This window comes from Theobroma cacao, chromosome 1 (genome assembly GCF_053813885.1).
Source record: "Theobroma cacao isolate CCN51 chromosome 1, ASM5381388v1, whole genome shotgun sequence".
Lineage (NCBI taxonomy): Eukaryota > Viridiplantae > Streptophyta > Magnoliopsida > Malvales > Malvaceae > Theobroma > Theobroma cacao.
The window spans coordinates 33,893,447-33,908,733 of NC_142639.1; the positions used below are offsets into that span (position 1 = coordinate 33,893,447).

The 15,287-nt window shown below is 32.3% G+C and overlaps 1 protein-coding gene across 1 annotated transcript; it reads left to right on the forward strand.

Annotated features, from left to right (window-relative positions):
* The first annotated feature begins 9,881 nt into the window (after positions 1-9,881).
* Positions 9,882-15,060, forward strand: LOC18613213 (P-loop containing nucleoside triphosphate hydrolases superfamily protein). Its single transcript, XM_088803622.1, has 9 exons — positions 9,882-9,962; positions 10,115-10,268; positions 10,360-10,583; positions 10,780-10,841; positions 11,340-11,561; positions 12,053-12,179; positions 13,256-13,578; positions 13,706-13,850; positions 14,624-15,060. Exons 1-9 carry the CDS (start codon positions 9,882-9,884, stop codon positions 14,864-14,866), a joined length of 1,581 nt encoding a protein of 526 aa, XP_088659748.1. The 3' UTR covers positions 14,867-15,060.
* Positions 15,061-15,287: the final 227 nt, after the last annotated feature.

The window sequence follows — 15,287 nt, forward strand, 5'->3', positions numbered from 1 at the left end:
TATATGCCATTCCAAAAGTGCTATTCACCCCTTTCTAACACGCTCTTTAGGACCAACAAGTGGTATCAGAGTCTAACCTTCATTTTTAAGGATTAACATTTTTAAGGGAGATCTAAATGGCTCTACAAAAATCTTTTCTTGCTGAGGGTCAATCCACAAATAAACCACCTCTATTTGATAGATTAGACTATCCTTATTGGAGTACTATAATGTCTATTTATGTTAGGGTTTATGACTATGAGATATGGGATGTCATTAACAATGGTCTTTTCATTTCTATAATTACAAATTCGGTAAATGATGAGAAAACTCCCAAAGATAGAAATAAGTGGACAAAAGCTAAAATGAGGAGAGTACAAATCAACGTTAAGGCCATGCACACTCTCATTTGTGCACTTGATTATAAAGAATACAATAAAGTATTCATGCGTAAAGATGCCAAGGAAATTTGAGAAAAATTAAAAAAGTTATATGGAGAAACAAAGAAGGAAAAGGAATTGGAAGGCAAGTCCTGTGAGAATCAATGCTCAACAAGCAACATGGCAAATGCAGACAAGGGATCAAATGAAGATGAATCCTCAAATCAAATTGAATTATGCCTTATGGCTCTTGAAGAGATAAAGGTAATTTCTTCATATTGTGAATTTAATTCAACTGCTTTTGATGAATTGCATGATGCTTTTGAGGATTTAGCATTTGAGTTTGAGAAAATGAATATGAAGCACAAGAAAATTATTTTCATATTCGATGTTGAAAATGAAGTTTTGATGAGAAGAAAAATTGACTTGGAAAAAGAAAATGAAAATTTAGAAAATGATTTTAAAGCTTACCAAAAGAAAATTGATATTTTGGAAAAAGGAAATTTTGATGTGAAAAGAAAATTTCAAGATTTATTAAATGAGAAATAAAAGGCTTTCATGAATTCCTCATCTTCCAAAATGACCAAATGCAATCATTGCACATTTTTTAGTTATTATTCATACATTTGTCTAATGAAAAATATTTACCTTATAAATTTAAACAAGTGTGGGTTCCAAAAGGAATTTTGTGTGACGATTGTAACTTTCAAGGATCCAAAGTAATTTGGATATCAAAGATCAAATGAAAAATGTCTCTTGTAGGTGTGCTACAGCAAGAAGGAACAATTCTTGAAGAATGAATGCTCTTTAGTCACACATAAAGGAAAATAGGTGATCTCTATACTAAAACTCTTTTATTTGTTTAAATAAGAATTTTGATTGCTCATTTATTGAAAGTTTCATTCATGTAGCTTGGTTTCTAAAATTGTTTGCTTTTCTTAATTGAAAACTTTGGTTGCCTATTCTTACTTGAATATTAAGTGCATAATTCTTTGAGCTTGATTAATAAATCTTGGGTATGTAACTTGATTTGATATGATACATGCTATAAGTTGCAAGGAAGTATGAATCTTAAGATTGAGTATGTACTTATATTTGATCTTAAATATATATCATTCTTATTTTGAGAAAATTGTTTCATTAAGATTACTTGATTATGAAAAATTGTTACTATAAAATTTTCTCATGTATTGTGAAATTGTTTCCATACTACTTCTTTGAGGAAAAATGATTTTTTAGCATAATTTTAAAACATAAAAGGTTGGATAATGTGATAGAAATATGAGCATACTTAATGACTTACACTGACACCTATTCAAGCAGCCTAAAACAAGGAAAATTGAGTTAAACAAAAAAAATTATCCTCGATTTCTTTGTGCCTAACATAAGTTGACCATTTGAACAATCTTGAATTACATACTAGAACTTGCTTGAATAGTTCAATATGGTTGATAATGAGCTTGAAAGTTTTGACTACTTTAATTGGTACTTTTAAAGCAAAATGAGCTTATATGAGAAAAATGTTGTCATCCATTAAGTTTAGAATGATTTATGAATTGAACAAGTTTGTTTCATAATGAAAATACTTATGACTTGTTCTTATTGGATGTGACTTGCTTGTAAGCTTGTATGGTCATAAGGGCATTTTTGGCACATGATTGTGAGATATTTAAAAATGATCCTGGACATGCATAAACATAATTCATTATGCTTATTACACATTTCATAAATCATTTAAAGCATAATTGAACAAAATTGAGTGACATTGAGCTCATGATTTTTCACAAAACACGTCTAATCTTGAATGTTTCAAATTGAAAAGTTTGTAAATAAAGATTAAATCTTTATCAATTGATTTCTTGCAAAATCTTTTTATTCTCTTTGATTAAAATTGATTTATTGTTTTTTATGATATAGCATGGTTGAGCAAAATTGATTTGATACATGAATTGCATAAACCCATTTTGCTTGATATTTCCCTCATGAGTGATGAAATAGATTGAAAGAGTTTTCTTAAGCATAATCATGAGTATTATAATTAGACATTGATGATATTTTAAGCAAATGAACAAATCTACTTGTAATGCTTGAGGTTACAATGATTTCAATGATATAAAACTTGAACAAGTATGCCTTATGTTAAAAAATGCTATTATAACTTATTTTTATTGCAAATGAATGACTTCAAGCGCATTTTTTTCTACATGCTGGGAAAATGTTGAAAATGTTAAATTTGATACTTATTATGCTTAAACATTGTTTAAAATGCTTGAACATTTTATAAGTCATATTCACGCATCATGATGAAAATTTATTATGCTTGAGCATATTAGAGACATGATTCTTCAAATGAGTATTTCAACTTTTTAGCACTTGTGAACAATGAGCAATAAAAGCCAAAATTTAAGTTCACATGTTTTTCTTGAAGAATCTTTGATCATACATGTCCAAAATGATGTTCTAAACATGGTTGAAATGAAATTCTAAATTGTTCTCACACAAATCTATATTTTGAGATCATTGTACCTTGGAACATTGCATGTTTTGCATTTTTTTTTTTTTTGGTTTTTTAATGTGCAAGGATCAAGTATAGTCGACTATTGGAGAGCAAAATGCAAACAATACTACTGGAATGATAAAAAGTCTACCTCAGGGATATGTAGTCAACTCTTGAGTACTCTTAAGCCAAAATGGACAAGTTTTAAGTTCCAAAATGTCTTTTTACTTTACTTTTTGTCCATTGCAATATTTTCTTCCCTGAATTTCCTTTTCAAAGATGATTCTTGACTCTTAAAAACATGCATTATGAATACTTTCATGATCATTTGTTGCAAGTACATATTCTTGAAATTGCAAAACTTCCAGAAAAATGAGAAATCCATTTTGATTACTTAAATCTATATATTCCCAAGCATGATACTCATATTGATTCCATAAATCCTCATGTGCTTACAATGAAAAATCATGTCTTCAGAAATGAAATGTTCATGTGCGTATGTTGAAAAATCTTTACAATGAATCATAAAATCAATCTTTGAAATATGCTTTATGATTGTGCTTAAATGATTGTTTCAAGATTGATTCTTTGATTATACTTATGAAATTGATCATGATGAACTTGTTGAACTACATGAATATAAATTTTGGTTCATCTATTATATTGTTCAAGACATATGCTTACATGATTTTTCATTTTGCTTGACCTTAAGGTTTGAAGTCTAAAACTTAACTTGAGCTATGCATTTGAATATGAATTTAATTGTCAAGTTTGATCATGGCATATATTATGAGTTGACATAGTTGAAATTTATTTTGAATATGCATTTAAATGTTAACTATGTCTTCATTGAGCCTTAACGTTTACATGATCTAAAGATTTTGCGTGCATCCAACTTTAACTTATAGGTCACTATAAACAACTTGACGTGTCAAATAAAATATAGCCTATGGCTTTAGTTAGCAATGAATGCCTAATGTGCTTAGATTAAATATCTCTTTCTTGAATCTTGATAATTAGTATTCATTGATGATTGAATGTTCACTTTGAATATAGTTATGAGTTGAGTGTTTTATTTTCAAATTTCTTTAGTATCATTCATGAATTATGAAAAATATTAAGAAATAGCATGTACTACGTAAAATTCAATGCTTGTATTTTTTATATATATGTCTAGATATTTGTGAAAAATGAAATCATGATTAATGAGTATAGCCATTTTATTTTTTGTAATCATGACTGTGCTTATTTGATCATAACTCTCATACAATATTGCAATAAATGCAAAATGTTTTAGTCATGCTTTATTAATAATGATACGCCTTTTGTGAAAGTTTTCCTCGAATTGACAATTTCATATATAATTTGGAAAATACATCATTCAATGGTTGCTTTAAAATGACTTGAATGAATGTCAGCTTGAAAATGATTTGAAAGAATACTTGTTAAAAATGCTTAATGATTATATTTTTTTAAGTTCTCCTTAAGTTGCTATTTTTATATATGAATTAGGGAATTCCCTAGAAATGCTTGATTAATGCTACTTGGTTGATTGATATTGAGAATAAATAATGAATGCTTGATGATGATTGAAAATGATGTTTGAAGTCTAATGATACCTTAGACATGCCTAGGAACTACTTTGCAAATATTTCTTGAAAATATGAGTATTTGATGCATATGTTGAACATCTATTCAAATGCTCATACTTTTTTAGTTTCGTGAACACTTGAGTATTATGGAAATAAATTGAATATCCATTTGAATGCTCATTTATTCTAGGCTTATGATTTCTCTCTTAATATTTGATCTATTGAGGATCTCTAACAATTTGTGTTGAGTTTATGATTTCTTAAGGGGGAGTCAATCATTGTCCTTGATATCGTAAGAAATTAAGATCTTCAACAACAAGGTTTGGTGAGTTCAATATTTGGTGCTTTTCGCTACCAGTAACATCTTTCTAAACACCAAAATAGATATTGTGCCTTATATTGCTTCTCACTTAAACTTGAATGTTGAAATGCATAATTGGTATCAAACCTTAAGTTTTCTCAATTAGTGTCTAGCTTTAAAATTAGCATCAAGTTTTATAATTGTCTCTTCTCACTTTGTGCTTTAAATTGATCATATCTTTCTTAAATGTTTTGAGACTTGAAGTTGATATGCTTGGAACGCTTAATGATAAAGGAAGTCTTTATTAGTGCTATACCAATTGATCTAATAAGCTGTAAAATGATTCCATCTCTCATAATTGATATTGTGCTTGTACAAAGGGGGAAATTTTACTTGTATCTATCAATTGGTATATTAAGTTTTAACACTTGGTATTGGAGTTGAAATTTGGTTTATGTGCTTATTGAACATCTTTATGTTGATCTTTCTTGAACTTCATAAATGTTATGTCCACATTTTGCTTACAGAGATATATACACGTGGCATTCTTATTGATGATTCTCTTGATGAATTAATACTTGAATGTGCTTAATGAGTATATTTCTTAATGACTTGGTTAAGGATATTAAGTGCAGATATATGATGACTTGGTGACTTTCTGGTTACATATTCACGATCTTAATGTTTATATTCTTGATGGATTTTGCTAACCATTATTTCTTGAGCTTAAGTGTTTAATGCTTACTTTTCTTAACTTTTTTTATATAATAAAAAAGGGGAAAAGGTTTATAAGTAAATTTAATTTTAGGGGCATTTTAAAAAATAGTCCTTAAAAATAAGATGTTTTTAAAAATAGCACTCTTTATAAGTTTAACTATTTTTTGCCAAGTTGGACAAAATTACCCTTAATGAAGTTGCACCCTATGATGTTACACGTCATGTACAAAAATCTGTGACAAGCTATGATTAGTGTGTTACACGCTATGTATAAAAATATGTGACACGCCATATACAAAAACCTATGACAAGCTATGGTTAACTTGTTACACGCCATGTACAAAAACCTGTGACAAGCTGTGGTTAGTGTGTTACACGCTATATACAAAAATATGTGACACGCCATGTACAAAAACTTGTGACAAGCCATGGTTAGCGTGTTACACGCTATGTATAAAAATATGTGACAAGCCAAGTACAAAATCCTGTGACAAGCTATAGTTAGGTTGTTACACGCCATGTACAAAAACTTGTGACAAGCCATGGTTAAGTTGTTACACGCCATGTTGAAAAAAAATACTGTTGTTACACGCCATGTAAAAAAACATGTTACACGCCATGGTTAAAAAAGGTTGTTACATGCCATGTTGAAAAAAAAATATTGTTGTTACACGCCATGTTAAAAAAATATTATTTTTACACGACATATTCAAAAACATTTTGTTATACTTTAATATCTAAAATGTTGTTGTTGTTACTTACGAACCAAAACTTCAAATCCTCTCAACTTTTTTTTTTATTTTTCTGACAATTTGGCACAGATTAAAGTGTTTCTAACATGTTTTCATAAATCAAAATACAAATATTTTTTTTATCTAAAACACCTACTTTGACTTAAAAAAAATTTCTTTGAAAACCTAGATTTATAAATTTCAAAATTTTGAGTTTATCGGTATCTAGATCTCAAATTGATTCAATTAAAATCTATTTTATACATTTGTGATTATTTTTACAATTTTATTTTTATCCAAAATACCTAAAATTCAAATTTTCCAAATAGTCACCCACCCACCCAAGCACGTTAAAAACATTGTTTGGTGTCTTGAAAGCGTAAGAAAGAGAAATCTGAAAACGCGGGAGAGAGAAATCAAAAGCATAACAGATTAATGCCGAACAGAGAAATCGATAAAATTTGAGAGATTGGGATGGTGAGAGAGAAATTCGAAGCACAAATGAGGAGTAATGGGGAGAAATTGTGATGAATAGTTTAATTTATTTGAAATAGTTTAAAGGGTATTTTCGTCAAGTCATGACTAAATATGGTTAAAAACAGTTAAACTTATTTTGATGGTTACTTTTAAAATGTCTTTATAAAGAAAGGTCATCTCCCACAATTTCCTCTTAATTTTATGCATATGTTGAGGGGGAGATTTTAAAATCATTTCAAATGTAAATTATGCTCATAGTTTTGCATTTCAAAAAGGGGAAGATTGTTAACTTTAAATTTATTATAGTTTTGACTATGACAAAATGATCCAATTTGCTTGAATATTATTTGAGTGCTTCTTGACAAGTTATTGAAATGATTTAACTCCCATACATTTGTTCTTATATAGTTACAAGCTTGACTCTTGAAGTTATTGATTTATATTTATAAGCTTGTATGACATAGGTGTATGAGTGCTTATGATTCTCATTCATTAAAGTCTGATTTGAAGATTAAAGGAAATCTAGATGCACTCATTAAGGGGCAGTTTTGAATATCTTTTTTAATGATGACCAAAAAGAGAGAAGGAAAACTAAGTTAAATAGAGTTTAATAGACTTCATGTTTAATTTATGTGTGTGATGCTCAGTTATGGTTTTGTTAAATATTATGTGCTAGTTATTATGGATATTCAATATATCTTGCTTAACTATTATGGATATTGCATATCTTGCTTAGTTATTGTGGATATTATAAATATTTCATTGCAAATCTTTAAAGAAAACTAGATGCATTGAATAAGGGGGAGCAACTCATTATGCATATAGATTTGAAGCATTCATATTCAACATAAACATTGTAGTCTTAATCTATGAGTGTTTTGTCATCATCAAAAATAAGAGAGAGAGAGAGAGAGAATATTGACTCTATATGTTTTTTATTATAGCAAAACATGCCCATTCATTGGTGTCTAATTATATTGTTTAAATGTGCAGGAGAAAGCAAGTCAACATGCTTGTTTAGTTGCAAGATGGGGTCAAACAAGCCAAAAAGAAAGAGCTTTAATGAAGACAGATTAGTCTTAACTGATTAACACAAATCCTTTATTAATTAAAGCAATTTTGGGCACTACACTAAGGACAGACAGAAAGGTCATAACTGGTTAACACAAGGTTTAATCAGTTAAGCAAGTGCTAGATGTAAACCATAAGCCTTTTAATTGGTTAAAGAAAAAAAAGTTAATTGGTTAAAGGTTAAAGATAAAGTGTCAAGAAACGCCAAAATTCAAATTGAAAATATTAATGATCGTCCAAGCACCAAACCAAAAGATTTAAAGTTGAAGAATTCTTAATTGATTGGAGTCCATTTTAATCAATTAAGGATGAATGGAGAGAAGTTTCAATCAGTTAAAGGGAGTATTAATTTGTTGAAAGGAGGTTGGCCAAAAATAGTGTCTGAAGGTGCTCGAAAATAGAAAGTTATTAATTAGTTAAAGCTGCCGTTAATTGGTTGACACAGAAAAATAGACTGCAAGACAGAGAAGACTTAATCGACTAAGAAGTATGATTAACCAGCTAAAAGCTCACTATCAGAAATTTGAATTTAAGCACAAAAGAACAAAATAATTGCCAAAAATAGCTAGTTTCTATCTCCAACGGCCAGAAGTGATTTTTTCAGTATTTAAAGCCTCTCTAATAGTCAACAATCATATAGAGAAGTTATCTAAAGTGATTGTGAGCTTAGAATACTAAAAACCTTCTCTTTACACTTGTATTTCACTCCATCTTTTGAAAAAATGTTTGAGCTTAACTTTGTACATCTTAGATCAGCTAAGTGATCATTTGTACTTCATCTTTTCTTTATTTCTCGTTTACTTTGAGTGTGTGAGGCACTCTAAGGGGTAGATCAAGCTTAGGTTAGCTTGGTTGTTATTATAGTATCTAACTTAACCTTAGAAAAGTTAGTTTTGGGTTTTGGTTGATCTCGTAAAAAATCATTGTTAAAGGTTGTAGCCGAGTTTGTGAAAAGCCATTGTAAAAGTTTTGTGAAAGCTTGGAAATTCTACTGATTTAAGTGAATTGGTTTGAAAATTATTGATTGAGAGATCAAGGTAGTAGATGCAGGTCAAAGGGACCGAACCAGTATAAATCATTGTGTTTTGTCTACTTTTTTTTTATTTTCTGCTTACTCTCAGCACTTAAATTATTCCTCCAACGAGCTTTAAACTTCCATTTTCAAATTCCTTTAATCAGTTTTTTACTTGGAAAGAATTTTCATGTCATTCCAAAAGTGCTATTCACCCTCCCTCTAGCACGTTCTTTGGGACCAACAATAGAGAAATGCGAAGAGGAAGATCTATCCTTAATCAAGAATTCTCTGTTTTTCCACTATGAATAGTGGCTATCTTTATGAATCAAACAGGTATGCAATAAATAATTGATGCATTTGGTGTTCTAATATTCACACATGGATCTAAAGATTCAATTTACAATATTATCATAAGACAAGAAATTAATTTTTTTCATTTATAACAATATATAACTTAAACTTCATTTTTGTCTATATTTCAATATCGAATTATTGTTACTTAATCTTTAATTTAGTCGACAATAAAGAAAAAAATAAAGTATTTAAAGCAATCAATTCAAGATTAATCAAGAAGTTAATTACAAGCTTAATCAAGTTTACCTTTTCAAATTAATGGTTTGCATTTCAAAAAAAAATTCAACCATATACATACATATTTTTTCCTTTCAAGCAAAAATAACGAAAATCCGATTCCCCTTGCTAGCAAAACCACCTTGTACCCATATCTTCGCTAAAAAAGATTCCATCTAATTAATTGTATTGCACAAACATCAAAGAAAGCACTCCACAATCAATCAATGAATTCCTATTTTGCAATTATGCCATACAAGCATGCATGCAACTGCATGTGGATCCACCTTTGCGTTGGACATGTTATCAACCTATATCCTCCGTGACCCGGTGTGTGTATATATATATATCTAATAACATTCCCGAAGTTATATTGAAGCTTATGGATCTAGCTACGTACCATAAATAGCACAAAGTTGAGAATACAAGAATCATCTTGTTACATCTGTCATTGTTCGATCTCAATGAAGATCCATGATACCACCTGTCGACTTTTACCACTGCCTCCAAACAGATATAACGATTAACATGCAGCTTCAAGGTCAGGGATAATGGCAAATCTGTTTCTCGTATTGGGGTTATCAGACCAAGAAGAAAATTCTCGTTTCTGGAATTCTAAGACATGCAGAGAGGTAAGCTTCTAACAACAAAACCTGTCAGCCTCCTGCTAATTACGATCCTTTCCTTGGCCATATTATTGCTTTACGTAACGCATCTATGTGAACTTTCATTCCACACCTTTCCATTTTCTTCAGATCATAACAGCAAACCCACTTTCACACAGATCATGGTTGCCTCTTCAATTGGCTTCATCATTGCAGCAGCGGTGCGGTATCATCTTAGGAAGCTAAGGGATCAAAAGATCATCCCACGCCTAAGATCAAGGGACAAAGGCCACGGCCGCATTGAAAAGCTAGAAAGGTTTCCTCACTACGTAGGTAAATAATATATATGATCCCATGTCTTCTCCTCATCCATTTACATCTTTCAAGTCACTGTCTCATTTTCTTTCATATCTTCCTATTTCAGCTAGGCAGATGGGATTTAAAGATAGAAGAGAATGCCCTTTGCTTTGCAAGTTGGCTTCAGAATACATCAGGAAATCCGAGGGTTGTGAAGATGATATATATACATTCTTTTCCAATGAGCCGGATGTGGATTCGCTCTTTGTTAAGCTTGTGGAGGAGTTTGAGAGATGCATTCTTAGTTATTTTGCATTCCACTGGAGCCATGCAGATCTTATGATTAGTCAGGTAATCAAGATCTATATACATCTTGAAAATGTTAGAATTTTGATGATTGATGAAGAATGAATTCATTCTTCTTTTTTTTTTTTTCTGTATTCTGATGGGAATATATATATGTGTGTGTGTGTGTGTGTGTGTGTGTGTGTGTGTGTGTGTGTGTATATACATAGTAAATTAATTGTTTTCTACCGCATTATTTCAGGTATTAAGTTCTGATGTTGAGCCCAAGAAAAAGCTCAAGCAGATTGTCATGGCAGCAACTAGGTTGGGCAGTGTTACATTACTAAAATTTGTTCTGTTCATTGTTATTGCCAGATCATAATAACGATACCGAAATATTATAATGAGGTAGACAACCTTGAATATGCATCCAACAAAGAGAATTGCAAAATATAATTGGAACAAATCTCAACTCTCTACTTTATTAATTTTTTATCTTGAACAAGGCTGCCTGAATGAGAAAATAAAATGGGGCCTTCTGCCTTGATAATTTTGATCTAAAAGAACCCTTATGCATGTTCACACCAGCTTCACAATTTCTAGTTCAACTATAGTAAGGAACTGCACGTATTTCTTTTCCGGGTTCAGGGAACAACACACTTTAGCTATAGCTGTTTACTGCAAGAAACTCTAATTAAAATCTTTAACTAGCCACGATATAGTCTCTTACCATTGTTTTCTGCCACAAGTACTAATTTCTATACTAGAAACTTTCTTTCTTTCTTTTTTAAGAAAAAATATATTCTTGCTTTTCTAATACAGGGAACAGAGATTCGAGAGGGTGACAAAAAATCTGAAGGTGGCTAGAGTTTTCACCACATTGGTGGAAGAAATGAAAGCAATGGGCCTCACATCAACCGATGACTCTCAGTGTACAGAGGTGATGGCTCCAGTGGCTCACAGTGATAGAAGTCCAGTGCTGCTACTCATGGGAGGTGGGATGGGAGCTGGGAAGAGCACCGTGCTTAAGGACATTCTCAAAGAGTAAGCCCTGTACCCCCCCAAAAAAAGAAAAAGAAAGACTGAGACCAACTGAATAATATTATAGTTTTTAACGTTTCAAGAGATGGAAGGGATTTAAATGCAAAAGGGTAAGAAAAAGAAATAAGATATACAAGCACTCCCACACACAGCAATTTTTGCATCCAATAAATATTTAAACTTAAGCTAAAGCACTCTTTGATTTAAAGAGGCTTTTTTTTGCCAGATGCTTAGAGAGCTTTTAAACATTCAATGTTGAATACCAAAGAGTATATAAGTACTGGAAAAGATAAAATGTCTATAACAGAATGTAGAAGATCAGGTTATACACAAACCAATATTCTCTTCTTTTTGTTCCTGCTACAAGTAACCGTTGTATGGATAGACCATATTTCTGTCAGGTAGTTGTTCTTTATAATTTGCTTTCCAAGTAGCAGTAAATATGAGCAATTACTAGAACTAATGTCAAAGTTTTTTGGATAAAATATAAGCAGACCATTCTGGGCAGGAGCAGCAGGGAATGCAGTTGTGATTGAGGCAGATGCATTCAAAGAATCAGACGTCATCTACAGAGCCCTCAGCTCCACAGGTCATGTGGACATGGTCCATACAGCTGAATTAGTAAGAATTGCGCACTCAGCCCCCTCTTCTTTCCAATGTTGTAGTTCACCCCTGGTCCTTTCTTTAGCAAACTGAAATTCTATCATTCATATGATATCATTTCAGGTCTGTTGACCTTGTTGTCTCATAAAGCAGCATAATGGTTAGGGGAATGGATCTATTTAAGGACACTTTGACCTATAAAGAATCACGTATTAGAAAAAAATTCAATGACATAGACTTAATGAGTGAAACTGGTTTCACAATACAATAGCAACAAACTAAGTTTCCTCCCACTGTGCAGGATGGGTTATATTGATTTTAAGTTTTAAGGGAAGCTTTGCAATCACACAAGACTTCAATTTTCTCCATTTCACTCATCCCACTTGGATCCTAAGAGTGGCATCCCATCACACAAGCTGGCTGCAATTTAGGCCTAAATTTTGAGATCAAACATCTCATAAGATCAACTTCCTTTGCTTTTCTGTTTTATGAGCACACAGTTTAGTAATTAACTAGACTCAAAACTAAAACATAAAGTCCATGAAGCCTGATGACACATGGTTGGGCTGCAATATAAACATAGAAAATATTAAATGTCAAGATTCTCAACAACTGCATACCTGAATGGCATCTGATACAGGTAATTTTCCTGCCTCCCATATTGCAAGGGTCCCATGTAATTGCTTTGTGAGCTACTCTGGGGACAGAGTTTCTTCCATCAATCTGTAACCAATGACCGTCATCCCAGAAACCATAACCTGTAATATCCTACCACTGCCACTTGTGGTTCTACAAGAGTTTTCCTTCCACATCACTTTGCATTTAATAGCTGGTCCATTCCTGAATAAGTATCTCTAACATTCTACGGTTATAAATCTCTCATTTTCTTATCTCCACTAAGTCATCATAGACTCATAGTAATATGACAACCCAAAAGAACAACACACCTTAAGTGTTCAAAGCAACAAAAATTACTTCATACAGGTATATGTATAATTCCATAACAGTTTGATCACCAAACTGGAACTTGGTTTTTATAGAACTCTTATAATGATTTATCAGAATTTATGACCAATAATAATTACTCCAAACAGGTGCACCAATCATCTACAGATGCAGCATCATCCCTTCTAGTGACAGCACTCAATGAAGGGCGGGATGTGATCATGGATGGAACACTCTCCTGGATACCATTTGTTGTGCAGACAATAACTATGGCCAGATGTGTCCATCGCCGCCGATATCGTATGGGTGCTGGTTACAAGGAAGGACCTGATGGCACTGTAACTGAGAACTACTGGGAACAAATCGAAGAAGAAGATCAAGTGCAAGAAGGAGGGAAAATGAGGAAGCCATACAGAATAGAGCTCGTTGGGGTTGTCTGTGAAGCCTATTTAGCGGTTATTAGAGGCATAAGGTATGGCACACATGGAAAAATAATACGGTTGGTTGTCTTTCTTTTTTCATTATTCAACTAGTTGGTAAGAAGTCTTTTCCTTTTTACCCTAAGATATTGATTTTATCAAGGACTACAATATTTTCAGGAGAGCTATAATGTGTAGACGAGCAGTAAGGGTGAAGTCACAATTGACATCCCACAAGAGATTTGCAAATGCATTTCCAACATACTGCCAACTGGTTGACAATGCCAGGCTATATTGCACCAATGCTTTGGAAGGTCCACCTAAGGTGAATTCACTATCCCTCATCTTCGTTCTTAATTTCTCATTTCTTTGGGCACTTTATCAGTTGACATAGAGCTGAAAGGAACATCATAGCTCCCTTAAGAAGTTTAAATCTGGAACCTAAGGTCAGTACATACAGAACAGAGCGTGATTATATTAGAGTTGACCCATCTTGAATCACTGAGCTTGGCATAAGTTCAGCAAGCGCTGCTATTTTGCACATCATCAGACATTTCAATACAGAAGGTTCGGTGGCTGGCTTTAAATTAGGTGAGGAGAATTGGCAATTCTGTTAAACCCTTGAACCCAACTCAAGCTTTCAGGAATACCACAAGCAGGCTTAATTCTCTGCTAATATGATTGGACAAACATCGTAATATGCAATCTAGAACAGTCATCTCACTGTTTTAAAGTAGTAATCTACAAATAGGATTTCTTCTAGGAATGCAAACTCGCATTTTCTTGTTCGGGATGGAACTCTTATAAGTGTCTGATCGTATATAGTGGAGATAGTGGTTTTGGACCCTCACAAGTCCAAAACAACTAAGTTGGGTTAAAACTGAACCTCAAGAAAGGTAAATTCCAGCTGAACCTAGTGTACTCCATTACAGTCCTAAAACTAAAATGTAAAGGGGAAAGAAGAAATAGCCTTGTAAACAGAGATAGCTGCCGCAGCATCCAGGAATAAACAAATAAATTATGCAGGAACTTTAATTGCTAGCAAAATACTCCTTGAAATCAAATACTTGTTATATTGACATAGCAATGGTTGTGAAGTTGATAGGATGGAAAGACAGAGACAAGACTTTGCTGGTTGATCCAGATGAAATTCACTGTTTAAAGAAGGTTGGCCGGCTGAATGAGAAAGCAGAGTCCATATACGAACTTTACAAGCACCCCAACCCTGCTTGTGAAGCTGGTTCAATTTGGAAAGACATTGTATTATCACCTTCTAGGTTAAATATTCAACAGGAGCTGAAGTATTCCATCCAGAAAGTGGAAAGAATGGCACAGCTGTAATGGACTTTCGAACTTGAGAACATCGACAGACAAAAAGTTGAAAGCTGAAAGAGGTGTCTCAAGCCTTTTGCTATATATATGAGAAGAATGCTTACCAAGGTTGTATTAAGATCATGACGCTTATTTGTAAAATTGTCTTTACTAGATAAGCTCAGTTCAGATTGTGAAACTGAAAAACAGAATATTTCCATTAATTGTGATGGGTGTTTCAAATAATTTGCTAGTATAGAAGTAGAACTTATCACATTGTAACTCCGAAAGGGAATTAAAAAGAAAGCAATCACAGCTGAATCTTAAGCACAGCTAAAATGTTCTTACCTATCAATTCAATTAATGCAGACTGAGCATGGTTCTATTACAATCAAATTTAAAGATTTTCTTAGATTACACATGCATCCACACAAACAGTGCATAACAGCAA